Genomic DNA, 27,399 nt, shown 5'->3' with positions numbered 1-27,399 from the left:
TTAAACCATGAGACAACTTGGAAATGACATACTTTTGCTTGACCCCGTCGTTTTATAGATGAGGCAACACAAAATAATCTTGAGGGTCACTGCATAGCAGTTAGCAGTAGGCCTGGGATTTCGCTCTGCAGCTTTCAGCTCTGCACGGTCCACGAGATATCTCGCTGTAACACAGGCCAAGAAAATGTGACTTTGGTCACCCCTGTTGGATAGTTATGACCTGGGAACATCCAATTGTGGTCTGACACTGATATGTCAAGTTATACAATCCTGATAACCTTCCTCTTTCAGTTTCCTCATCTAAACACTAAGGAAAAAAATCCCTCACATGTAATCATCATAATAATGATTCTAATGATCTCTTTTGAAAACTTTGATTCCATTTGAAGCACATATCTTACACTAGATAGTAATTCTTCAATATAGTCATTTTTCACAAAACCGACTTTAGTGGGAGAAAAATACCAGCCTCTTTCAATGATTTTGGAACTCCATTTAACAGTTTGCCTGAGGTTTATATTTGAAGTCAGTGTTAACATTTATGCCTTGAAACATACAGGTAGTTTAGATTTTTGAGTGTTAAGAGCGATTTTTGGTTAATCTGCAAGTGTTGGGCACAACTAACTGGATCAGAGGCTTAGACCTCAAGGCCCCATTACTGTGCCTAAAGCAGGTGCTCTATAAATGTGTGTTGCATTGAAAAGGGGAGAGAGATAATGAATCAGGAGATAGTAATGAAAGTAGAATAACTAGTTGCATGGGCTTGGCTCAGACTCATGGCAACACCAAGTGCACCAGGGTAGAACTGTGCTCCATGGGATTTTCAGTGGGTGATTTTTCAGACGTAGATCACCAGGCCTCTCTTCCGAGGTAACTCTTGGTGTACTTGTCTCTCCAATATTTTGGTAAGCCCCTAAGCGTGGTAACTGCCCTGCCCAGGAACTCTGGAAGTAGAATAAGTCAGTGGAATTCTAAGCAGCTTTACCCTTGACCACAGGATGCATGTAGTGAAGATTAGGGTGTGCGCCTGCAGTAACAGCCACGCCTGGTTTCTGCTTCAGCTCACCTGAGGGACTTTGTACCCACAGCTGTCACAGTGGCTCACAATGGCAGCAATTCTCACTGTGGGGAAGGGGCACAAATTGGAATCTAAAGCCCCCCAGATAATTCTGACTTGTGCTCCCTCCCCCAGGTGAATGTCTTCCTTACCTTCTGTTGGAGGATCACTCATCTATACCACCGGAATAGAATTATGGGCTAAACACGTTGCACACAGAGGCTCACTGAGTTCTCATAGCACTCTCTGATGTAGGCATGGTTGGTCTCATTTTACAGATACGAAAACTGGTCATCAAAATGGCTGTTACAACTTGTCAAAACTCACAGAGAGTAATGGGCAGAACTATAGCAGTCATTTTAGAGAAAAGCTCATCTAATTTTTTTTTTTTTAATAACTGGTTTGCCAATCCTAAATATATATATATTTTTAATTGATGTTTACTAATAGGGCAAACTCTTTGATCTTTAAACTTAAATTCTGTATTTGACTTATAGTTTTAATTGATACACTTCTTTTTAATAACTAATAGTTTAGATTGAACTGAAGTTCTGTGATATAAAATGTATGTTATTAGCCTTCTGAAAGTGTTTCCTCTAAAGTCCCAATGGACAGTGCTGAGTTGGCTGTCTTTTGTTGCCTATTCTCAAAGTGACATACATTGAAGCATTTTCTGAAGACTATTGCTCAGAAGCGTGTACCCCATCTGGGTGTCCTTGTGCCTGAAATTCTAAGTGCTATGTTACAGATGTGTAGATGGTGCTTTGAGGGTGCAGTGTGAGAGTTAGAGGAACTTGAACCGAGAATGTGATATTTAGCTGTGTTTTGATTTGGGTGTGCAAAGGTGCAAAAAAGTTGTTACTGTTGCTTGTCATGGAGTTGACTCTGACTTCTAGTGACCCTACAGAGTGAAACTTCCCCATAGGGTTTCCTAGGCTGTAATCTTTATAGTAAAAGATCACCAGGTCTTTTCTCCTATATAGCCACTGGTGGGTTCAAACCACCAACCTTTCAGTTAGCAGCTGAGCACTTAACCATTGCACCACCAGGGCTCCTTTGAAAAAGCAGAGAAGAGCTCAATAAATGCTCCTTGAATAAATAATATCTCAACAAAGCTTTTAGGAACTTAATTGAGATTGACTTTATTATTCCTTATTACCTTATTATAATATGCATATAAATCGTGCATAGCAGAGCTTGCACTGTGACAGTGGTCTTGCAGAGTGGTGTCTGTGCTCAGCTCCCAGGGCAGAGCACACACCCCTCCCAACTGCCAACAGTTCCTGCAGGTTGAAGGGCCCTTAGCCAAATGGTGAAGTCTGCGCATTTCTTCAGCATTATCCACTCCCCTTTCTGGAGCCACTCTCTTCTGGAGTTTAGGCTCCTTCTGCTTTCAGAAATCATCTAACATCAATTTTTAAAGCTTTTTGATGAATGCTATACACTTAAGTATAAATGAATTTCAGTAGAAGTATGACCTTAGAGAGCATTTTAGTTTTTTTCCCCTCTAGTTGTTACTTTCCAGAGTCAGGAATTTTGTGCAATAGAAAGACTTTTTTTGTGTGTGTGTGAACTGAGACCCTGGAAATGCCTGGAGGAAGGAAGAGTGGGAAGGGGGCGTACCTTGCTGTAGTTCTAAGAAACCCATTTCTAGAAATTGCTGGGATGCAAGAGAAGGAGCCAGTGTCCCATTTGTTTACTCATTCCTTTTTCCCCAAAGTGTATTTACTGAGCATCTATGATGTGATCGGCATTTCCATAGGCATTTAGGATACATTAATAATCAAAACACAGGAAGGCTTCTTGCTTTGAGGGGTGTCAGACTTAGATGCAAATCCCTAATGTAAGTGGATAAGTTACTAACTGTGTGACTTTGAGCAAGTAATTAACATCTCTGAAAGACATATTTGAATGGTTTTCGTGAGGATTGGGAAGTCTACGTAAAGGGCCTGGTCTAAAATAGCTTCAGTTTTTTTCCAAGACGTAGCATCAGACCAACGGAGCCTGCCTTCTAATCTTTAGATCAAGTCTAAGCGTCTGCTCTTATCCATATGGGTAAGAGCAGAACGGATCCTGGGAGACAATCATGATGCCACTGAGGTTGCTGAAGTAATGACTCCAGCCACAACTGCAATACAGGCATTCTGTTTTTTGGAAGGTATTTTGTTTTATATTAGTAACTAATGAGATTTTCCTACGTAACACAATTTCTGGTGCTTTATAATGCGTTCACATGCTTTTTCTGTTATTTAACTGAAACGCATCATTTCGTCTGTGGCAATATCAGAACCCAAGTCTGCAAACCTTTAAGGTTGCTCACTGCTACTGAGCGGAGTTGTCTATCCCAACATTCGACCTTCAAACTCTTAGTCTGGCTTCCACCTTATCTTTCCAACTTTATCTCCTACTACTACTGCAGGAGAAAGGCCTTGCAATCTGTTCCCATAAAGATTACGGTCTAGAAAACCCTACTTTGTCACACGGGATCACTATGAGTTGAAATAGACTCATGACAACTCCCCCATCAGAATCCACCATTTTTGTAAAATTGTTCTTGTTCTTTTAATGTTTTGTACACTTTTCTTGAGTCCATATTTACTGATTCCATTTCTTCTGCCTAGAATATACCACCCACACTCCTGTCTACAAAAATGTTTCCCATTTGCCACATGATTCTGATTCCTGCGTGTCTTTGAGGGAGGCCAAGTGTGTCCTCTGCCTCAGCTCCTACATCGCTGCTCTTGGAGACCAGTTTTTTCAGTCCCATTCAAAGCCACCCCCAGGGATGTCCCAGGAGCTCTGGGTCAAGGTGGTACCCCAGAGACAGTCCATCTTCTTCACTGAGAAGGCATTTCTTCAGCGGCCTGCAGCTTTTCCTTTTAACCCTCAAAGCACAAGGAGCCTGATTCAATCCCTTTTCTTAGACAATAGCCCCCTCCCGCTGCATCTACCCTTCTATGTCTCTCAGGTAGGGAGGGGTGAGTGATGGCTTTAGCAAGTCTAAGTAGTGTTCTGGAACTTTCATTCCCAACAAGAGAGAGAAAAAAAAAAAAAAAGGAAATTCTCTAGCTCAGTAGTCTGCTGCATCCAAACTTCTTGTTATGAAGGTAGGGAAACTGAGGTCATGCCTGGTTAGGTGATTTTTCCACAGTCTCACAATCAGTGGTGCAACCTGTTTATACTCAAGACTCCTAACTTCCAGTGGAGAATTCTATTAAATGGAAGCAATGCTTTTTTGTTGATCAAATGATTGACTTAATACTCAAAAGAAATCTACTGCTGCTATTTCTTTTTTAGTTTTAATTCTCATAAAATTTCCTCATAATATTTCCACTTTTCTTTTTTCTAGTTTATTTCGTCCTTTATGCATATGACTTGTTTTAGAGAAAAAAAAAAAAAAAAGACACCAGATTTAAGATGTGCTTTCTGAAGTTAGGGTTGGAATCGACTCGATGGCAGTGTGTTTGGTTTTTTTTTTTTTTTTTGGTTTCTGAAGTTATTTAGGGAAACCAAGTTTTTGTCATCTTTCTTTTTTAATTGTTTTTGTATTTGGCTGTTTTTCTTGTTGTTCTTCCAAACTGCATCTGATTTTTCTACAACTTAGAGGTGGAAGTTTGTGTGTGCAGACTGTCATAGTCATCTAGTGCTGCTATAACAGAAATCCTCAAGTGGATGGCTTTAAGAAAGAGAAGTTTTTTTTTTTCTCAGAGTAAGGTAGGCTACAAGTCCAAATCCACGGCTTCAGCTCCAGGGGAAGCTTTCTTTTTCTGTCGCCTCTGGAGGAAGGTCCTTGACCTCAATCTTCCCATGATCGAGGAGCTTCTCATGCACAGGGACCCCGGGTCCAAAGGACTCTTTCTGCTCCCAATGCTGCATTCTTGGTGGTATGAGGTCCCAAACTCTCTGCTTGCTCCCCTTTCCTTTTATCTCTTGAGAGATAAAGGGTGGTGCAGGCCACACCCCAGGGAAACTCCCTTTATGTTGGATCAGAGATGTGACCAGGTAAGGGTGTTACAATCCGACCCTAACCCTCTTTAACATAAAATTACAATCACAAAATGGAGGACAACCACAGAATATTGGAAATCATGGCCTAACCAAGTTGATATACACATTTTGCGGGGGACATAATTCAATCCATGACACAAACCATTGCAGATAGAGGTAAGAAGACCATTGCTTGGTTGCATGGCATTTCAATGATTTCTGGGGGTATTGGAACTAATTTCTGGGTAGGAAGAGTCATCATTGGTTAAACTGTGAACTTTAAAGAGTCAAAAATGCCATCCCCAGTTGAAGAAAAAAATGATTGTCTTCAAAAAGAGACCGGAGATCACAGGTGTCCTTCAAGTCTCACATCCTATGACCTACTCTCTGAGTGGAATCTTGAAAGGCTGCAGGAAAATGGGGAGATCTCAGAGGCCACATGAAGAGTTGTACAAAAGGAAGCCACCTGGAGAGGAGGTGCACAAAAGGAAAGTAGCTTTGGAAACAGGGTGTATCTGCTTAGCAGAGAGGGTGTAAATCTGGCATCAAAATAAGAACAGCAGTATCGTCTTGTTCTTGGCTACTGTAAGTCCCTGTTGAATGACAAAGATAATGTGGTTAGGCTGATCTACAGAGAAGGCCAGGAGAAATTAGAGGAAACAGAAGTGGAGTGGAAGGAGGTGAAGAGGCAAGTGCTTTTTCAAAAATAAGCTGAAAGAGAAAGAAAAAACTCATTCTAAGGCAAATACTTCCCAATTTTAGGCCAAGCTAAGGTCACAGAGTGCTTTCAGATCCTTAATCATATTAGACTCTCACAACAACCCCATGAGTTGGATGGGCAGGGGTTACTATGTTCCTTCTACTATTTGAGAAAACTGAGGGTCAGAAGAATTAAGTGGTTTGCAGAAGTCAGCTAGCCAGTGAGGACCAGAGCTAATGCTTGACTCCAAGGTCTTCTGACCGTGAGGCAAATTAACATTTACCGAAGGGGTCTATATGCAAAATGAAATGCTAGGTGCTTTACATAAATTGGAGCCCTGGTGGCACAGTGGTTAAGAGCTGGGCTGTTAACCAAAAGGTCGGCAGTTCAAATCCACCAGCCACTCCTTGGAAACCCTGTGGGGCAGTTCTACTCTGTCCTATAGGGTCTCTATGAGTCAGAATTGACTCAACTGCAACAGGTTTTTGGTTTACATTCATTACCTCATTTAGAACTTCACAGCAACTCTATCAGATACCATTATTATGCCCATTTTAACGTACAGAAAATTGAAGCCAGAATGATTAGGTTAAGGAAAGACAGCTAGTAAATGGTGGAACCAGGATTTGATAACAAATCTGCTGCCCCCAAAGAACACATCTCTCTCCACCTCACTACTTTGCCTCCTGAGGTTGAAAATTCTGGGGTTTCTATTTTCTCTGGCCCTCTGGCCCTTTCTCTGGGTTGCGGCCACAGCTCTCCATGCTGTCTAATTTCATTCTGTTTTGAACCATTTCATACCATCTTCAGGCTGATGCTCCCAAGTTAATGATAGTAATAACTAACATGTGTCAAGCAATTTCTGTGTCTCAGGAATTATTCTAGGTACTTTATTTTGTCGTTGTTGTTAGGTGCCGTCGAGTCGGTTCCAACTCATAGCGACCCTATGCACAACAGAACGAAACACTGCCCGGTCCTGCGCCATCCTTACAGTCGTTGTTATGCTTGAGCTCATTGTTGCAGCCACTGTGTCAATCCACCTTTTTGAGGGTCTTCCTCTTTTCTGCTAACCCTGTACTCTGCCAAGCATTATGTCCTTCTCCATGGACTCATCCCTCCTGACAACATGTCCAAAGTATGTAAGACACAGTCTCGCCATCCTTGCCTCTAAGGAGCATTCTGGCCGCACTTCTTCCAAGACAGATTTGTTCGTTCTTTTGGCCCCAGTCCATGGTATATTCAATATTCTTCATCAACACCACAGTTCAAAGGTGTCAACTCTTCTTCGGTCCTCCTTATTCATTGTCCAGCTTTCACATGCATGTGATGTGATTGAAAATACCATGGCTTGGGTCAGGCACACCTTAGTCTTCAGGGTGACATCTTTGCTCTTCAACACTTTGAAGAGGTCCTTTGCAGCAGATTTGCCCAGTGCAATGCGTCTTTTGATTTCTTGACTGCTGCTTCCATGGGTGTTGATTGTGGATCCAAGTCAAATGAAATCCTTGACAACTTCAGTCTTTTCTCCATTTATCATGATGCTGCTCATTGGTCCAGTTGTGAAGATTTTTTTTTTCTTTATGTTGAGGTGTAATCCATACTGAAGGCTGTGGTCTTTGATCTTCAACTATAAGTGCTTCAGATCCACTTCACTTTCAGCAAGCAAGGTTGTGTCATCTGCATAATGCAGGTTGCTAATGAGCCTTCCTCCAATCCTCATGACCCGTTCTTCATATAGTCCAGCTTCTCAGATTATTTGTTCAGCATACGGATTAAATAGGTATGGTGAAAGAATACAACCCTGACTCACACCTTTTCTGACTTTAAACCAACCAGTATCCAGTTGTTCTGTATGAACAACTGCCTCTTGATCTATGTAAAGGTTCCTCCTGAGCACAATTAAGTGTTCTGGAATTCCCATTCTTCTCAGTGTTATCCATAGTTTGTTATGATCCACACAGTCGAAGGCCTTTGCGTAATCAATAAAACACAGGTAAACATCCTTCTGGTATTCTCTGCTTTCAGCCAGGATCCATCTGACATCAGCAATGATATCCCTGGTTCCACGTCCTCTTCTGAAACTGGCCTGAATTTCTGGCAGTTCCGTGTCAATATACTACTGCAGCCATTTTTGAATGATCTTCAGCAAAGTTTTGCTTGCGTGTGATATTAATGATATTGTTCTATAATTTCCACATTTGGTTGGATCACCTTTCTTGGGAATAGGCATAAATATGGATCTCTTCCAGTCAGTTGGCCAGGAAGCTGTCTTCCATATTTCTTGGCATAGAAGAGTGAGCACCTCCAGTGCTGCATCTGTTTGTTGAAACATCTCAATTGATATTCCACCAATTCCTGGAGCCTTATTTTTCCCCAATGCCTTCAGAGCAGCTTGGACTTCTTCCTTCAGTACCATCAGTTTCTGATCATATGCCACCTCTTGAAATGGTTGAACGTCGACTAATTCTTTTTGGTATAATGACTCTGTGTATTCCTTCCATCTTCTTTTGATGCTTCCTGTGTTGTTTAATATTTCCCCTGTAGAATCCTTCAGTGTTGCAACTTGAAGCTTGAATTTTTCCTTCACACTTTTAGCTTGAGAGATGCTGAGCATGTTCTTCCCTTTTGGTTTTCCATCTCCAGCTCTTTGCACATGTCATTTTAATACTTTACTTTGTCTTCTCAAGATGCCCTTTGAAATCTTCTGTTCAGCTCTTTTACTTCATCAATTCTTCCTTTTGCTTTAGCTGCTCGACGCTCAAGAGCAAGTTTCAGAGTCTCCTCTGACATCCATCTTGGTCTTTTCTTTCTTTCCTGTCTTTTCAGTGACCTCTTGCTTTCTTCATGGATGATGTCCTTGATGTTATTCCACAACTCGTCTGGTCTTCAGTCACTAGTGTTCAGTGCATCAAATCTATTCTTGAGATGGCCTCTAAATTCAGATGGGATATACTCAAGGTCATGTTTTGGCTCTTGTGGACTCGCTTTGATTTTCTTCAGTTTCAGCTTGAACGTGCATATGAGCAATTGATGATCTGTTCCACAGTTGGCCACTGGCCTTGTTCTGACTGATGATATTGAGCTTTTCCACCATCTCTTTCCACAGGTGTAGTCAATTTGATTTCTGTGTGTTCCATCTGGCGAGGTCCATGTGTATTAAAAAAAAAAAAAAAAGTTGCCATTTATGTTGGTGAAAGAAGGTATTTGCAATGAAGAAGTCATTGGTCTTGCAAAATTCTATCATTTAATCTCCGGCATTGTTTCTATCACCAAGGCCATATTTTCCAACTACTGATCCTTCTTCTTTGTTTCCAACTTTCGCATTCCAATCACCAGTAATTATCAATGCATCTTGATTGCAGGTTTGGTCAATTTCAGACTGTAGCAGCTGATAAAAATAATCAGAACCTGGAATGTACGAACTGTGAATCTAGGAAAATTGGAAATCGTCAAAAATGAAATGGAACACATAAACATCGATATCCTAGGCATTAGTGAGCTGAAATGGACTGGTATTGGCCATTTTGAATAAGACAATCATATAGTCTACTATGCTGGGAATGACAACTCGAAGAGGAATGGTGTTGCATTCATCGTCAAAAAGAACTTTTCAAGATCTATCCAGAAGTACAACGCTGTCAGTGATAGGATAATATCCATACGCCTACAAGGAAGACCAGTTAATATGACTATTATTCAAATTTACGCACCAACCACTAGGGCCAAAGATGAAGAAATAGAAGAAGTGCTTTATTTAGAAGATTACATTTAGTTCTCACAACAATGAGCAGGTCCTGTTTTTCTCCTTTGATTTTACAGATGTGGAGATGGAAACACAGAGTAGTTAAGAAACGTTACCAAGTTCATACAGCGAGTGAGCAGTGGAGTCTGGTTACCTGTTAACCTAATGCTAGAGCTCTGGTGATCAGGTTAACACAAGACACCAAGATGAAGTAATATGTTAGCATGGTTATATGTAGAAGAAGAAAGAGGAGTATAGTATCAACTTCCTACCCCCAGGTTTTGTTCCAAAGTTGGGGAAGAGGCTGGCATTATGCTGTTAAAGATTCGGTAGTGGGAAGAGAGGGCAGCTAGTTGAGAGAGGTCTCTGATGCAGCAGGAAGGGATGGGTCTCAGGCAGGCGTGAAGATATCAGCTGCAAAAGGGAGTCCTTTTCTGCTGAGATGGGAGTGAAAGACCAGGGCTGGGTCTTGAGTGTGCAGGAGGGAGGCAGGATGTTGCCAGAGCATCTTACTTATGGCCTCTATTTTCTCCTTATTGGACTCATGTTTGTAGCTCCCCAAATAGCCAAATGCAGTGATTTAAACTAGTAGTTTCTCTAGCTATTTGATGAATGAATGAATCATTAAAGTTCAAAATAAAGTTTTTCTTTTATTCTTCTGTTCAATATTGTTAACCCTATTACTATGATTTTTCATTTTCTTAGTTAATTTCAGTTCTTTGGGGGAAAACATGTAGACCTTACATCTGTTTACTGAGGCTATTAGACATATCTTTTTCTTAGTTTGAGTTGTCCAAGAAGCAGGCCTATGACAAAGATTTGGGTTCAAGCAGTATTTGTCGGAAGTGGTTCCAGGAAACACTGGTAGGGGATTGGGGAAGTGAGACAGGAAGAGAAGGAATCAAAAAAGGGCATGTTAACAAGCAAGGGGTCACTGTGGGCAACTGGAACTCAATCCTCCTGGGAAGCCCTAGGGATAATATGTACTATGTGCCCCAGGGTCATCCCACCCAATGTGCAACATCTTTAATTATCAGTTCCCATCAGTCACTGGTGGAAGGCTGTTCCTAGGTGTGTTAATTCTTGGGCCCTTCTAATTTGCACAGTGTGTGGGCACAGTGGGCTGTGATAGCCAGAAAAAAGCCCCCAGGCCAAGTTCTGGCATCTGGAAATAGGCCTGGCATGTACTGATATTGCAAAGGCCAAAGAGTTAAAAGTGGGGTTCCGACACTATCTGCTACAGAATACTCACTTATCTTCCTTTTACTGAGCTTTGCTGTCTTCCAGAAGTTTTTATTTTCTTCTATGTTTTAATGTCAGCATTTTACTTATTGATAGTGGGGAAAGTCTAAAAATGTATATTAAAATATAGTATATAATATTTACATTTCTCAATGATCATTGTTAATAACCTAATATTCTTTTTTAGTAGTTTTGGGAATTTAATTAGTTGCTCAATGTTATAAAATAACTAATTAAAAAATGTTAAAACACGCTTAAAAGAAAATTCACGCGATAGTTGTTGGGTGCCGTTGAATGTTGAATCAATTCTGACTCGTAGTGATCTCATGTGACAAAGTAGAACTGCCCCATATGGTTTTCTTGACCATAATCTTTATGGAAGAAGATCACCAGGTCTTTCTCCTTCAAAGCCGCTGGTTGCGTTCAAACAGCCAACCTTTTGGTTAGCAGCCAGCGCTTAACCATTGCACCATCAGGGTTCCTTATTGAATAGTTAGTCTTCAGTTATTTTTAATCTGAGATACTGGGTTGAAACTTATTGCTTCCTCCCTAACTGTATTTTGACCCTTGACATTAACTAAAACCAAACCAATTGTCATTGAGTCCATTCAGATTCATGGCAACCCATGTATGTTAGAATAGGTTGTGCTCCATAGGGTTTTTGATGGCTGATTTTTCAGAAGTAGATCACCAAGGTGGCTCTAGGTGGACTCAACCTGCCAGGCTTTCTGTCGGTAGCAGACAGGGTTAACCATTTGCACCACCAGGGACTCCTGATCCTTGACATTGCTGCCCTTGAATTAACATAGCAGCGCATATGCTCAGGGTGGGCAGAGAGCTGGTCTCTCTGGTTTGTCTTCACATTATCACTGAATAACAGTGCCTGGCACAGAGTAGGTGCTTGCCAAATATTTGTTGAAAAATACATGTAAAATTGGCAAAATAAAGTTAAGATGGATGATCTTCCGATTTTATAAATAAATGTGTAGGTATTTAAAGGAAGAAAAAAAAACTCATATATTAGATCTCATAAATGAGGTTGCAGACAAATGAATGTAGCTATCCAATTGTCCTCACTTGCTTGGTTTTGTGATATTTTTATTACAATAACATAATCTCTACAGACAAAAGATGGGATATTTACAAATGTATAAAACTGTTGTAGTTAATAGTGGCAGAAATGCCACCAGCTGCCTTTTGGTCAAGGTCTTGGAATACACTTTCAGAGGAAGAAGCCTGACATTGTAGATCAGGGACATTTCACGCAGACCACCGTGAAAGCAAAACTACCTGTTGACAACTCGGGGAGAAGCGTAATGTCTGAATGTACCACCACTGAGCGATAATTTTACATTTCCTCACATTGTCTGCCAAAGGTAATATCAGACTTATGCCACTTCCTAATGTGTTAGAAGCCAAAAGACAAATAAAGGAAACAAGAAGAGATAAGTATGTATTGAAATAAAAAGTTTTCATTTCCAAGCACTCCTTTCGTAAGTCCAAACATTTATAAATTGCTCTTCAGTAAAAATAAGCTTTTAAGGGAAAAACTAATATTCAATCAATTCTTAACCATTAATCATTAAGTAAGATAGTTTACCTTGGCCACTAGTCACTATGCTTCAGACTTAGTAAATATTCTTCCATTCATTCAACTAATACGTGTTGAGGGCTTATTAGGCTCCAAAAAGAGAGAATACAATAAAAAAAACCAACAACAAAAAAAGCCGTTGCTGTCGAGTCAATTCCGACTCATGGCGATTCCATGTGTGTCAGAATAGAACTGTGCTCCCTAGGATTTTCAATGGTTAGGATCTTTCAGAAGTAGATTGCCAGGCCTTTCTTCTGAGATGCCTCTGGGTGGATTCCAACCTCTAACATTTAGGTCAGTAGCCGAGCACATAGGCACCCAGGGACTCCTTAGTGAATGAGAAAGATAAAGTCCCTTTTCTCATGGATTTTACATTCCAGTAGAGGGAGACAGGCAAAACATAAGAAAACAAATATAAAAGGATATATTTTAAGATGGTTATGAATATTATATAGAGAATAAAAGAGTAAAAATAGATGGTGAACTCTCTGAGGAGTTGACACCTGAGCTGTGACTCAAATGAACATCCAAAGAAGAGGGAACTCAAAGTACGAAGTTGCTAAAGTGGATGAGCTTGGAGTGGCTGAGGAACTGAAAGGCCACGTGATTGTGGTAGGAGACAAGGGTGGGGGTAGCTGGAGCTGGATCCTGCCCTGTCTAGTGAAGTGTGATTTGGAAGCCAGTTTTTTTTTTTTTTTCCTGTGTGCAATGGTACACTCTTGAAGGGCTTTAAGTAGGGGAATGGCATGCTTTAATTTATATTTTTCAAAGATGAGTTTGGTCTTTCTGGGAAGAATGGGTTGTAGAGGGTCAGGGAGGCTGGTCGGGGGTGACTGCAGCTGTTCTAAATCAAGACCAATGTGTTTTGGCCTATGGTGGTTGCAGTGGACATGAAGAGACATGGGTGAGTTAAGGTATATCTTGGCTGGAGCCAATAGATCCTACTATTGTCCTGGAAGGGCTATTGTCCTGGAAAAGGAGCCCTGGTGGCACAGTGGTTAAGCACTCGGCTGCTAACTGAAAGACTGGCAGTTTGAACCCACCAGCCACTCCATTGGAGAAAGAAAGATGTGGCAGCCTGTGTCCATAAAGATTTCAGCCCTGGAAACCCTCTGGGACAGTTCTACCTTGTCCTATAGGGTCACTGTAAGTTGGAATCAACTCGATGGTAATGGGTTTACTGGAAAGTGAGCAAAAGCTTCAAATCCAGGATGATTCCTAGGATTTGGGGCTTCATGGGTCTGTCTGGGTGGTGATGCCATTAATGAGAGAGAAAAGATTGGATTTTTACTTATTACCAAAACCCATTGCCATCACGTCAATTCTGACTCATGGTAACCCAATCTATTACAGAGTAGAACTGCTCCATAGGGTTTTCTTGGCCGTAATCTTTACAGAAGCAGATTGCCAGGCTTTTCTTCCATGATGCCTCTAGGTCAGTTCAAACCGCCAGGCTTTTAGGTTAGTAGTCAAACACAAACCGTTTGTGTCACCCAGGGACCGTGTTTACTTGTTAAGCACCGGTATATTTAGAATATAATTAAGATGGAACCACAGATGAAAATGAAGCTCTTAGAATAAAAGTCCATAAGGATAAAAAGCTCTGAAGGAGCAACACTGTTAATGTATGAAGACTTTCAAGCATCTTATTTTAAATAGCTGGTCACCAATTGATTACTTGATTGAATTTGCTAGCCTGGCCAATACAATCAAAATGCTGAAGTTTAAGGTCCGTGGGTGGTGCAAACGGCTTGCACTTAGCTGGTAACCAAAATGTTGGCGGTTTGAACCCACACAGTGGCGCCATGTAAAAAAACAAGCCTAGCAATCTGCTTTTGTAAAGATTACAGCCAAGAAAATCCTGTGGAGCAGTTCTGCTCGGTTACACATGGGGTCTCTGAAGTCACTAAATTAACAATAAAACCAAAATCAAAATGGCTGAAGTCTGAGGTAGAAGACATATGTGTTATTAATGATGAGATGTTATTGAGCAAAGCTATCTAAAAAGTGAAGGTTAAGTCTAGATATGAAAACAACTGGCAAAATAGCAAAAGTAAATTCCTTTAAATGTAAAGGTCAGTATAGTTGAGTTTCCATATATGTATCTGGACTATTTTGGTTTTATATGTGTAAATATTCAGAGTTCATTACCTTTTTGAACTACCCAGAACTAGAAGGTCCTAAATTTACATTTATGTGTGGTAGATTATCACAGTAACTGTTTTTAAAAGTTGCCTTTGTTTTCCTATTTCCAGTGTTTTATTATGAGCTATGTACCATATTATTAAAATTTTTAATTTTTATCATCAGTACAGAAAGTGACTCATTTTGCCACATGAGAACATGGCAGCAACAAAATGAGACCAACTGGGCAGAAGTTCAGCTAGACAGGAGAGGATTCAGTTATGTATTATATATTCGGCTGACAGATAATACAGTTATGTATTGTATTCAACTCCGGAGAAGCCAGCAAAAGCAGGTATTCTGGACCCAGGTATTATTGAGGTCCATCTCCCAGAAAACAAACCAGCACAAATGAGTAACTCAGCTGAGGAACCCAGGAGAGGGTCCGTGTAGCCCAGAATTAGGAATGCAGGTAGGTGCCAGGCAGAATAAAAGCAGATTTATAACAAGTGTGGGACAAGAGCAGAAACAAGAGCGCGTTAGGAGAAAATATCCTTTGAAGCAAAGATTCATTATAAGCCCTGAAGTGATAGTCCTAAAACTGATTGCAGAGTGCAAGCAGAGCTAACCTCACAGGAATGTCGAGAACAATAAATAGAATGTGGTTTGTGAAAGGTCTTTTTTAAATGGTGAAGGTCTCTCCTAGTGATCCTGTTTGTACCTTGTTACATTGCACTGGGGTGATTTGATTAAAAATAGCAAGGTCATTTATTCAGACCCTAAAAAGATCTGCAATACTACCAGCTCATTTTGAAAGAACCACAGAACTAAAAGAAATTTAGGATAAGAAGTGTCTAATCTATATTTATGTCACAAAATTAAAAGATATCAGAGTCAGTTCCTTTGTCTATTCTTAAAAAATAAAAAAAGAAAAACCTTTACATGAACTCAATTTTTATTTAAAAAAAAAACAGAAAACCTTTACTAGCCTTTTTTTTTTTTTTTTGCAGCAGGAAGCCAGACTTTGCTAGCTAACTGCTCTGTACTATAGAAGCAAAAGCTACACACATTTTCTAATATCACCAGTCCCAAATCAAAAGTATCAGTTTGTTATTTTTAAAGTTGTTCTTGAAATTTTAACTCCAATGATCTAAAGACTTACATTTATTTCACCGATTGCAGACTTTACAAATTATTAAACTTTTAAGTACATTTTTGTATCTTTTTGTTATAAAAATGTTAGACTGAATATGGCAATGAAATGAAAGTTAAAATTATGTAACAGATACTAATTTATCTCTAGATGCTACATCTCTAAGTCACCTATTGGTAGAAGACGAAACAAAACAAACAAAAAACTTTAAATAATGTCTAGTTACTCAGACCTGGGCTACCCAGAAAGCACTTAGTTCAAAAATTTGCAGAACATATAATGAAGACAAAATTATCTAAAATAAAATTATTTTTTAAATTGCAAAAAAACAAACAAAAAACTCTGGTGCTCATTATATATAGATTTCACATATCTCTAAAGAGCATAAGGATGAGTCAGATGTCAAATTTCCTTCCGGGATCTACATGCATTTGATTTTATACCTTATCGTATTCATATTGCCTAAGTTTTCTTTTCTCATATTGAGGTTTTTTCTTTCTCTGCTATCTACCTTTTACATTTCCTTCACTATAATTCAGGTACATATTTTATGACAGGCCTTCTCAATCCAAAAAAATAAAAACAAAAAACAAAACCCCGTTGCCTTCCAGTTGATTCTGACTCGTCGTGACCCCTATAGGACAGAGTAGAACTGCCCCATAGGGTTTCCAAGGAGCGGTCAGTGGATTTGAACTGCCGACCTTTTGATTAGCAGCCAAACGCTTAACCACTGTGCCGCCAGGTTTCATCATAATTACCTCGGGCATCTGGAAGATTTCCAGCCAATTGCCAATAGCCACACATCCTCCCCAAGGCAGGCACCCTCAATCAGTTCCTCTCTCCAGCATGAAGGATTCCAAAAAGGGACTGAGCTGGCCCAGGCACAGCCTGCTTCACCTCTTCTCCTGCGATCATAAGTTTTTAGGGAAACGGAAAGGTTGGGAACTTAAGACATAAAATTGTCCTTGTCACGTGTAACCACTTAAGCATGCTTTCTTTCTTCTTTTTTTTAAACAGACACAAGGCAATTTTTAATATATAATGAAGATCACAAGCGTTGTGTGGAAGCATTGAGTCCCAGTGCAGTTCAAACTGCAGCTTGCAACCCAGACAATGAATCACAGAAATTCCGATGGGTGTCTGATTCCCAGGTTATGAGTGTTGCATTTAAATTATGCTTGGGGGTCCCATCCAAAACCGATTGGGTTGCTATCACTCTATATGCCTGTGACTCAAAGAATGAATTTCAGAAATGGGAGTGCAAAAATGATACACTTTTTGGGATCAAGGGAGAAGATTTGTTTTTTAACTATGGCAATAGACAAGAAAAGAATATTATGCTGTACAAGGGATCGGGTTTATGGAGCAGATGGAAGATCTATGGGACCACAGATGATTTATGCTCTAGAAGTTATGAAGGTAAGAAGCTTGGGTTTTTTACCTTTGTGTTGAATTTTTCTCATTTTCTTAGACTCTAGTTCAAGAAAGTAAATATGTTCTTGTTTAGTTTGTTCTAGAAATATTAATTGGCCACCTTCTTTGTGTCAAGAACTCTTTTGTATTCTATGAGAACACTATGGTGAATAAATATGGTAAAAAGTCCTGAATGATACCTGAGCTATTTAGAATCAATGGCAAGTTATTTCTTTTCACTTTACATAGATTTTCTTTTTTTTTTTAAATCATGGGTTATGAGTTTTAGAAGGCAATATTCACTGTAGTCTTTGACCCAAAGTCTGCCCTTTGACATGATAAGGTTGTAAGTGACAAATAAATTTAGTCAAACATTTCTTTTCCTTTGGTTTAAGTTATCCCGAGAGAAATGATAACAACATTCTTTACAAATTCAGATTGCCTGAAATGAAATCTTGGCAAGTTCCTTGACAATTTGAGTTTCTAAATATTACTGATTTATTTTGTCACCTTATTTAGAAACTATAATAATCAGAAGATTAAAAAGACTGGGGAATTATCTTATAAATTAAAATGTGGCATATTTAGTTAGTTGTCTTAGAAAACTGTAGCACCATTGCCCCCCTCCCCCAATCAACTGCACAGCACCATGAATGTAATTAATGTCACTGAACTGGACAAGTAAAAAAATGTTGAAATGGTAAATGCTCTGTTTTAGATATATACTTACCACAATAAGAAAATCATTTAATATGCAGTTGGTTCCTTGGATCCTTGAAGTTTAAATAAAACCAGGGTATTTAGCCTTCTCTTGACCCAATTTTCTTGGCCAAATTTCATTCTCTGTTGGCTGTACAACAAAAGAGAAAAGAACTTGAAGCCTCTTACAAAGGTTGAATCTCTTGAGTGGGATGATTTTGTAACCACATGGCGGATTGGATACTTGGTTATTGTGAAGTATTATCTAGAACAACCTCAAGGTCAGAGAAGACATTGCCTTTTAGGACAAGAGATTATCTGTTTGCACAATTACTGTTACCGGCACTGCTCAGATTAGCTAACCTAGTTTATCACAGCTAAGACAGAGCGTATGAGTTCAGTGCTTCGTAAGGAGATAATTTGTCAGCTTTCCAGTTTCCTTCCCTATAAGGAGAAACGGAGAGTCGGAGTTGAAGTAAGGTAAAAAGGGGGGTTCAGAGAGAATTCATCTCTGGCATTTATTGAATATAATGTAGGTTTAGAAGTCATATGATGGACAACCTAAGTAACACAGCCTTCAAGGACCAATTTGATAGAAAATTATAGGGCAGGACAGGGTGAAGCAAACTTGACTATATCAAATTCCACAGGTAGGGCAATAATTCTAAGTGAGGAATTTGATATGACAAAGATTAGTGCTAAGGCATGGGGCACCGTCTTTTATTTTAAAATACAGTACTGTATCCCATCCCACTTTTGTTCTTCTGTTTGCTTTGAAAAGAATATACATAGGATAGTGGTTCTCAAACTTTAGCATGCATAAGAATCACCTAGAAATCTTGTTGAATATGAATATCCCAAGTTCCCCCTCCCACCCATATACTGCATTAGCATATCCAGTTACTAAACTATTTTTATGAAGACCTGGGTGATCCTGGTGCAGATGGTCCACTGACAACACTTTAGGTGTTCTCCAATTATCTCCCAATACGTAAGATATTCCTGCCAGGGGGTCTAGCCCCTTAGAGTGGTCTTGGAATCCATTAATTGGAACAAACCCATCAGAGCTAAAGACAAATCAAAGGGTGAATATTAGAGAATCTTCTCGCTCAAGAAAACCTGGGGAAGAAAACTGGTTGAGGCCAGAGATTATATTAGAGAAAGAGAACCAGAATTTTAGACATGGAAGGCTCTAAGTGTTGCCTAGAAGTTAGGACCACAAGAAAAAGAGTAAGTTGACTACAGTGAGGTGGTTGGGGGTCAGGGGGAGCTCAGGTTTTTTTCTACCTTCATTGGCACCAGGTGTATAGTGTGGTTCAATAATTGTTAAATAAACTGAGTTAGTTCTGAAAAGGCTATTTCCGATTGGAAATAAAATTTCTTGGCTGCCTCAATAACCTGTGGAACTATCCTTGAGGTGGTCTGAGTGGGTTTTCTTCATATGAAGGAACAAGTCTCCCAGTAATTGAGAGTGCACAATGACTTCCAAATTAAGCTGGTTCCCTATACAAAATAGGATTTGGAAGAGTCAACCCTGTAACTCAGTGGAACTAAATATAGAATAGCATTTAAAATTTCTTAACAGCTAGCTGACAAAAATTGACAGTGTAATTTTGAGTTTAAAAATAAACCCAGCTTTTAAAGAGGTATAGATAGCTAAGCTGAGTAAAGGGAAAGCAAAGAGGATAAGGAACTAATGTTTGTTGTGCTTTTAATGTATGTTAGGTGCTGTGCACTACTTACGTGACTAAATATCTCTTGAAACTTTTTCAAGTCATAGAATCTATGAAACTTAATTAAGAAAAGGGAATTCCTACCTAGGACAAAATCTGTCTATCACTGGTAGCAAGAGACCACATACTTGAACGTAGAGGGTTATTATCTCCTGGAGTGGGGGAACCCTACAAAGATAGAGACCTATAGCATACTGGAGAATTTAGCTAGGGGAGTTGTTCCATTGTCAATGGATACATGGGCTTCTCTAATCCGTTGGTTTAAGTCAAACCATAATCAACAATAATCCTATATTTGTTTCAATTTTCCTTTCTAGTTGAACCCAGACCGTCTCATTTTGATCTGTTTGAATACAGTTTTAAAAAGGTAGATATTGGTTATAGATGGTATCAAATGTCTTCGAGTGTTTCTCTTCTTAATGGGATTGTAGAGTTATGCCAAAATTCCTCCATTCCTGGTAGTCATTGTTGAGGGACTCAGTGAAGGCTGGCTTGGCACAAAGTCATAGGAAAGGGATTTAAATCTTCAACGTGTGTTTGGGCTGCACAGCTTTAAGATTATTTTCAATCTAGAGATTCGATAATTCTATGATTTTAACCAAGAGGAAGAATGGCCTATTCTCTGTTTTGAAGGAAATGCAGAAATTAAAACTAGTTTCATTATAGCTGACCACTATTTCCTCTTGAGAGGAAAGAGGAAAATCTGAAAGCAGAAATGAAGTGGTGCTAGAATAAAGTACAGACTTCTGTGTGTACTCAGCAAAAGGCTGAGCAGAGGGAGAGAGGAAAAGACAGAGCAATAAGAAGGAAATGAAAGGGGGGAGGGGACAGAAATCCCTGTGTGTGAGGACATCCAGTGTGATCAGAAGAGAAAGATCAATTGTTTCAGTGCGCTTCTTATTGCAAAGTCAATGTTCAGGAGCATGGGTTCACATTCTAAATGCAAGTCATTATGTTTCTTCAGCCATGTTTACACTTCTGGGCAATGCAAATGGAGCAACTTGTGCATTTCCTTTCAAGTTTGAAAACAAGTGGTATGCAGATTGCACAAGTGTTGGGCGATCAGATGGATGGCTCTGGTGTGGAACCACCACAGATTATGATACAGACAAACTATTTGGATTTTGTCCACTGAAATGTAAGTAACTATTTACTAACAAGAAAAGGCTGGCACATTTAACATGGCGATATCTTTATAATTCCTTGCAGTTATCTACAGCATTTTCCTCTAGAATGTGATCTTCTGGCTCTCAGCCATAAGTGTTTTGTGTGTATTTAAATAGTGTTAACAAGACTAGACTGCATCCCCGTTATCCCAACATTGTCGCATCAAAGGACCCCTTTATTTTCACCAAATTCTTCTTCTCTCCAATCCCCACTTTTACTGTCAGTTATTTTCTAATATTTTAGGGCAAGTTATATTGTAGAAGGTGCAACATATACTTATTTCCAGAGGTAGGCATGCCATTTCCCATCCCCAAATGATTTGTTAAACTATAGATCAACAGTAGAATACAAATGATGCCACGAATGTGTGGATCAATGGGGAGAGAGATGAGGAAAAAAAAAAAAAAAAAACCAAACCCATTGCCATGGAGTCAGTTCTGACTCATAGTAACTCTATAGGACAGAGTAGAACTGCCCCATAGGGTTTCCAAGGAGTGCCTGCCGACCTTTTGGTTAGCAGCTGAACTCTTAACCCCTGTGCCACCAGGGTTTCCAGAGAGACGAGAGGGCTTCTGAATTTTGTGTTAACGTAATGAAAATGGCTCCTCATCATAAAAATGAGAGTAATGATACTCTTCTTAATTTACACAGTTTTGAATCCATGGAAATGGATTATTTATATGCTTGAAGGTTTTTTTTTTTAATAAAAAAATGCAAGATTATTGCAGTAGTGCAAAATAAGACATATTGCATTATATTGGTGGGAAGAGGCCAAAATGGAGGATTTCTTGGCGTTTCTTCCACATTTAACAATCTAGAAAGCAACAGCCCAGCAGATTTTGGATGGCGTGGAGGTGGGCATCAGAGTTGGGAGGCAGAGCTAGGGTTCTTCTTTGGTTTACTTTCCCCATCAGCCCACATCCTCCTCCTGCTGCCGACTTCCCTTTTCCTCTTCTTCCCCCTAAATTTCATACCCCTGACCTCTCACCTGCCCCTTCAGATTTTGTAAAACAGAGCAGCTTCTGCTTTCTGGCATCACCTAGAACTCTTTCTACGCTGCTGAGCTTCAAAGGGGCTGGGCAGGGTGAAGCCATCGGATGCAGCCTGGGGCAGCTGCGCAGTCACCTGAGTTGCAATAGCAGTAATTACAACTAAACTTTTGGGATCACAAATCACACATAGTCACATTATCCAAAGCGTTAATTATAAGACAGTATAATTTATAAGTACGCTTCAGTTTGTCATGTTAAAGACGGAATTCCAAATATTGTCCCCGTTTATCTCTTTGAATGTATAATCCCTAATCATCCCCACTTTTGAACCCACCCAGAGGCGCCTTCAATAGCCCTGGTGATCTGCTTCTGCAAAGTTGTTGTTGTTGGATGCCGCCATGTTGATTGTGACTTGTAACAACCTCATGTGACAGAGTAGAACTGCTCCATAGAGTTTTCTAGGCTATAATCTTTAGAGGAGCAGATTGCCACATCTTTCTCCAAAAGGTAACAGCCTTGAAAACCCCGTGGAGCACAGCTCTACTCTGTAACACATCGGGTCGCCATGAATTAGAATCGACTCCATGGCAAGAGGTTTGGCTTGGATTTTGGTTAATCACCCCACTAAAAGTAAATTTGATTTCTCAGCCCAGGTTATTATTGCTCTGTCTTGTGAGTGGTTTCTCCATTCTGGGTGAATATCCGCAAAAACTCGATGGCTTCTCATTCATATTGGCACTGCTCTCCCATTCTTGGGTGAGGTAAATGTATTTATTTACCTCATTTATATCAACTTTTAGAGGAGTGATTCCCTTTGAAGGTTTATAAATGTCTGATCTCCATATTAGAAGTCTTTTTGTCTGAAAAAAAATTTTTTTTTTTTTTTTTCCTAAGATAAATATTGTCTTCCAGTGTTTAAAGAATAGCTTTCTGCTTTGTTCTTTTTGGAGGACTAGAATTTTCAAAATCTGTTTGTTGTGGAATTTTTTAAGGATGGGATTTCATGGGTCCATCTCTGGCATCCTGCTTTTAAGTGGTGTTGACAAAACCATTGTTGGATGACTGTATGATTTAATGAATGAAATGTGGGAGATAAATGTCAAGTCGTTAATCACAAAGAAAACTCACAACCTTGGATGATGTGTGTTGGAGGAATCTCTTTAGTATTTTCACTGGAATATTGTTTTAGTTTTGTCACCTCTATGTCTTCAAAACCAAATTATATACTTTTTGTGTTAAATGTAAAAGATAACTATAGAAAGTAAAAAATTGTTTGATTTCAATATGCATTAAAGTTTTAGATGTATTTTATAAATTCATGCCTTTTTAACAGAGCTTTGCAATTTTCCAATCTATTTCATTTTCCTTGCTTTGTGTTCCTTTCAAAAGAACATTTTATTTTATATTACTCTTCAATTAGCAGGCTCAATACAGGAAGATGAAGTACCAGTAATTGAATTAGTGACATATAATATACGTTCTTCATTGTCTTTTGCATTGTTTTTTGTAATGTTTTCCTTCTATTTAGACATTTATTTTCAAATATCACGAGAGCAGGAAAAGGAAAAGACCCTTTCTCTCAGTTCTCCATAGTTTGCAACTTTAGCTTTCAACATCAGTTGGGCTGGCTTACTGTGGAAATTTGAACTCTTTGGAAAGATGTTGAATAGCCAGCATACCTATACACTCATTGAGAAATACTTTTTAATTTCTTGATTTAAGATGCAGAATCCTCTTTCTTTAATGAAAAGGCACACTGTATTTCCTTCTTGGGTCATTTATATCGCTTTCCTCCATCCCTGGATAAGAAAACATTCCTCCCTTTTTGATAGCCCACGTTTTCCAGCATATTATAAACAAAAACATACAAATTTTAAGACTTCCTTATTAGCATGCAAAAAACTTCTTGATCTTCAAATAAACCCTGGATCGGTCTCATCTGAATGATTTCATGATCTCACTTTTATAGGGAAAAAATCTATTTGGATACTAAATAAGTAAGGCTTTAGATCGTTACAATTTAGTTCAACGTTCCAAACCCAAATCCGCTGCAGTGGAGTCGATTTCGACTCACAGTGACCCTATAGAACAGAGTAGAACTGTCCCATAGGGTTTCCAAGGAGCAGTTGGCTGGTGGAATCTAACTGCCAACCTTTTCTGGTTAGCAGCCGAGCTCTTAACCACTGTGCCACCAGGGCTCCAGTTTAACCTCACTAATTAAAATTTCTTTTTTATATAAATATGCAATGATTTTATAGTTAAAGCGCCATAGAAATTTCTGTGTTCTTGCCTGAATGAAATTTTGGTATAATTTTCTTTTTCCATGTGCCATGGGACCACCAATTTCATAACACAGGGTGTGGTGTGTGGATAACAAAGCTCTATAATCACTTCTTCATCAGATGCAAAGCCCAGTTAGGTACAGAGTTAAGAATCAGGACAGTGTAGGCTATGTGCCTACAGGAAACTCCCTAATTTCTTAGCAAGTTGAATAAGTCTCAAGAAATTTGAGAAGTTACATAATCCTTTCTATCTTCCTTACAAAGCAAATGAAAAAATTATGACTCCTCGTGACTTGTAAGTAGAATTTTATATTATTAAAAAGACAAAAAAGAAAGCTCCGCAGCATTTAAGTATATGCAAATATTTCAGTTGTTTATTAATTTCCCAAAGATCTTATATGTAAAAGCTGTAAATAAATATCTACCTATAGCATGGCGGTCCTGGTGGTGCAGTGCTTAAGCATTTGGCTGCTGACCAAAAGGTTGGCAGCTTGAATCCACCAGCTGCTCCTTGGAAACCCTACGGGGCAGTTCTACTCTGTCCTGTAGGGTCTCTATGAGTCGGAATCGGCTTGTTGGCAATGAGTGTGTTTTTTTTTAATCTATAGTATTGGCCTTTCATAGAGTGCATCCAAGTTTAGGGAGTATATTGGGAGTCATAAAATAGTGAAGTGAAAATAAATATTTTCTACTCTGAGGGAAGGAAAACTAACAATTGGCATCCACTATGTGCCAGGAGTTTTATATATATTGAATATACCCTACATATGAGAAAACGAGGCTCTAAAAGTTCATAATTTAACCGTGGCCAAACAAGGGTGAGCGGCAGAGGGGGGTGCAGATACACCTCGATGCCCCTCCCCTCTAATGCCTTGTGGTTCTAAAAAGACCAAACTAGGGTGTTCAGGAAACATATTAATTTCTGAGAGAAGAAATATATTCATTTTCTTTTCTCCCTTTTATTTTTGCTAGAAGCTGGGCTGGTAGTTCTATTCTTAGTTAGTGTATTTCCTCACTTGCCAACTCATCTGATCCCAGATGCCCCAATGGAAAGACAGGGAGATGATGCCTCCTTTTCTTTCTTTAGGGACATGAAAGGGATTGCATGTCATTGATCCTTTGAAAACTCCCCCTCTTCATTTCAGGAGTGAACAAAATCTCCTAGGCACTTTAAAAATAAGTTTAAAAAATTATAATGCTTCAGGCAATGATGCTGCTAGGATTGTTTGAAAAAAGATTGTTCACTAAAAGTTTTTTCTATGCAGCAGATTTCCATTTGACTTCTCTTGCAGTTGAGGGCAGTGAGAGCTTATGGAATAAAGATCCGTTGACTAGCATTTACTATCAGATAAACTCCAAATCGGCTTTAACTTGGCATCAGGCGAGGAAGAGCTGCCAACAACAGAGCGCTGAACTGTTGAGCATCACGGAGATACATGAGCAAACATACCTGACAGGTAATGATGTGAAAAGGAAACAAAGTTGTAAATGAAATCACGGTTATTTTATCTTTATGTAGTTTAACTTAAAAGTGGGCAGCACAGTGGATACAGACATCATGACAGAGGCAGGCCATAGCAGATGGTGTCGATGGTATGATGAATCTGCAACCTGGAAATGACACTTGGCAAATGGGTTTCATCTCATGAGCCAACTTTGTTCTATGGGTTGTGACAATCTCTAGAGCCCTGTGCTGAGAAGGATTCTGAGGATTAATCTGGGCTCAGAGTAAAAGATGGCACAATCAATAAGTGATGTTGCTCTTGGACACAGGGTAGTGGTACCATACTGGTCAAGTATTCACTATCCAGGTCTGACCTGAAGCTAAAGGTCTTCCATCAGCATCATATAGCTGAACGTGATAAAATGAAATTCTGCCACCACAAGCAGGGACGAGTCAATAGCTGCTTTGAAACTCTGATTCTTCTTTGCCTCCTGTCTCTGTAATTCCCAGACTCTACTAGTTTTTAGATCTTATTGATAGTCTTTCCACAATGTTTCTTTTTTTAAACATCTGGTCTTATAGGAATGTTAAGATTAAACGGGCTAATGTTTGCATGGGAAGACAGTATCTGTTTTAGCTTCTAAAATCCACACTTGGGGAAACAGAGAGATTAGGACCAGAAACGGGTCTGAAAGAAAATGCATTGGCAATTTCCTGCCTCCAGAATCCCTTCCCTCCAATTCACCCTGACACTGCTACTAGATTAATATGTCTCTGGTCCTATGACTACCATGATCTAGTGGCTTCTTATTTTCCATCACATAATTGTCTGACATTCAAAGGCTATTATTTGTCTACCTACTACTGTTCCCCTTCCTGCGTTTTGTAGTGTTGATAAAAGAAACATCTGTGTTTCTTATCTGTGTCTCATACTTTTTCACCTCCACACCTTTTCTCATGCCATTTTTTCTACCTGAATTTCTGTTTTTTGGAATACCTCAAATTTTATGCAGTTGAAATGTGATCTTCTCCATGAAGTCGTCTTCTCTGTTTCCATCTTGATTTCTTATTTGCTCATCACTTTTATTATAGTTAGTGATGTATATGTCCTATTCTCCCAGAAGGGGATAAATGCATTCATTTGTTATTTTTTTGTTCATTCATGGATCCATTCATTCATTCAACAAAACGCCTGCTACATGTGTGGGAGGCTTATGCGAGGTCCCATGGAAACAGTGTCACCAGGGCAGATTGGTTCTGCCCACATGGAGCTTAAGCTCAAATGGGGAAAACAGACATAAACAAGTAATCAAATAAATGAATAAAACAATTGAGAAATAAGCACCAGGAAGCAAGCAAACTAAAGGCTGTGCGGAGAATGGGTTAGAGGGAGAAACGGCTGAAAACAAGGACTGTCATGTGAATATTTATGCCCCGCCCAAGGAGATTAGCAGAGAACCTTCCAAAAAAGAGCATCTCAATAAATGTTTGCTGACTGGCAAATGATGATGCAGCAAAATAAAGACAATTACTTAGTAATTCAGCCTAATCTTTAGACGGCTGGACAGTTAATGGCAAGAACACAGTAAGTGCATGCCTCTTAAACATGAAATTCCTTATCAGTCTCCCGGGAACTTCCTTAACCGTGTAGATGCCGAACCCAATCATCAGAGATTCTAGATCAGTTAAGTGTGAGGTGAGGCCCAGCCATCTGCATTTTTAACAACTTCCCAGGTGATTCTGAGGCAGGTAGTTGGGGAACACACTTGGCAAAACACTGTTTTAGTATCTACTGTACCAGCCATGTCTACAAATTCCTCCTGACTGACTCCAGGAGCAGAGGGTAGGAGTTACAAATATGGACTCTGGAGCCAGTCTGGGTCCCAGCTCTAGGAAGAGGATGATGATCTTGGGGATTACTATGCCTCGGGGCCTTCATGTGTTAAAGGAGATAGTGTGTGTGAACAAGTCGTGCTGGCCATAACTGTGGGTAAGGTCCTGGGGTCTGGGCTAGAATAGGAGGAATAGAGCATGCCCCCAGCCCTGCCTCATTTTCTAGCACGTTTCCCAACT

General features: G+C 39.5%; 1 protein-coding gene across 1 annotated transcript in view; it reads left to right on the top strand.

The window, feature by feature from the left end:
- The window catches only part of MRC1 (mannose receptor C-type 1), a 106,512-nt gene that overhangs the window by 4,340 nt on the left and 74,773 nt on the right, over positions 1 to 27,399 (top strand). The window contains exons 2-4 of the mRNA XM_049881900.1: positions 16,614 to 17,015; positions 20,406 to 20,579; positions 25,175 to 25,339. Coding sequence (XP_049737857.1) covers positions 16,614 to 17,015; positions 20,406 to 20,579; positions 25,175 to 25,339 — 741 coding nt within the window. The remainder of the gene's footprint in view (positions 1 to 16,613; positions 17,016 to 20,405; positions 20,580 to 25,174; positions 25,340 to 27,399) is intronic.

This window comes from Elephas maximus, chromosome 4 (genome assembly GCF_024166365.1).
Source record: "Elephas maximus indicus isolate mEleMax1 chromosome 4, mEleMax1 primary haplotype, whole genome shotgun sequence".
In the NCBI taxonomy this organism is placed as follows: Eukaryota; Metazoa; Chordata; class Mammalia; order Proboscidea; family Elephantidae; genus Elephas; species Elephas maximus.
Note: the sequence above shows the minus strand (reverse complement) of the source record. Positions and strands in the feature narration are given on the sequence as shown.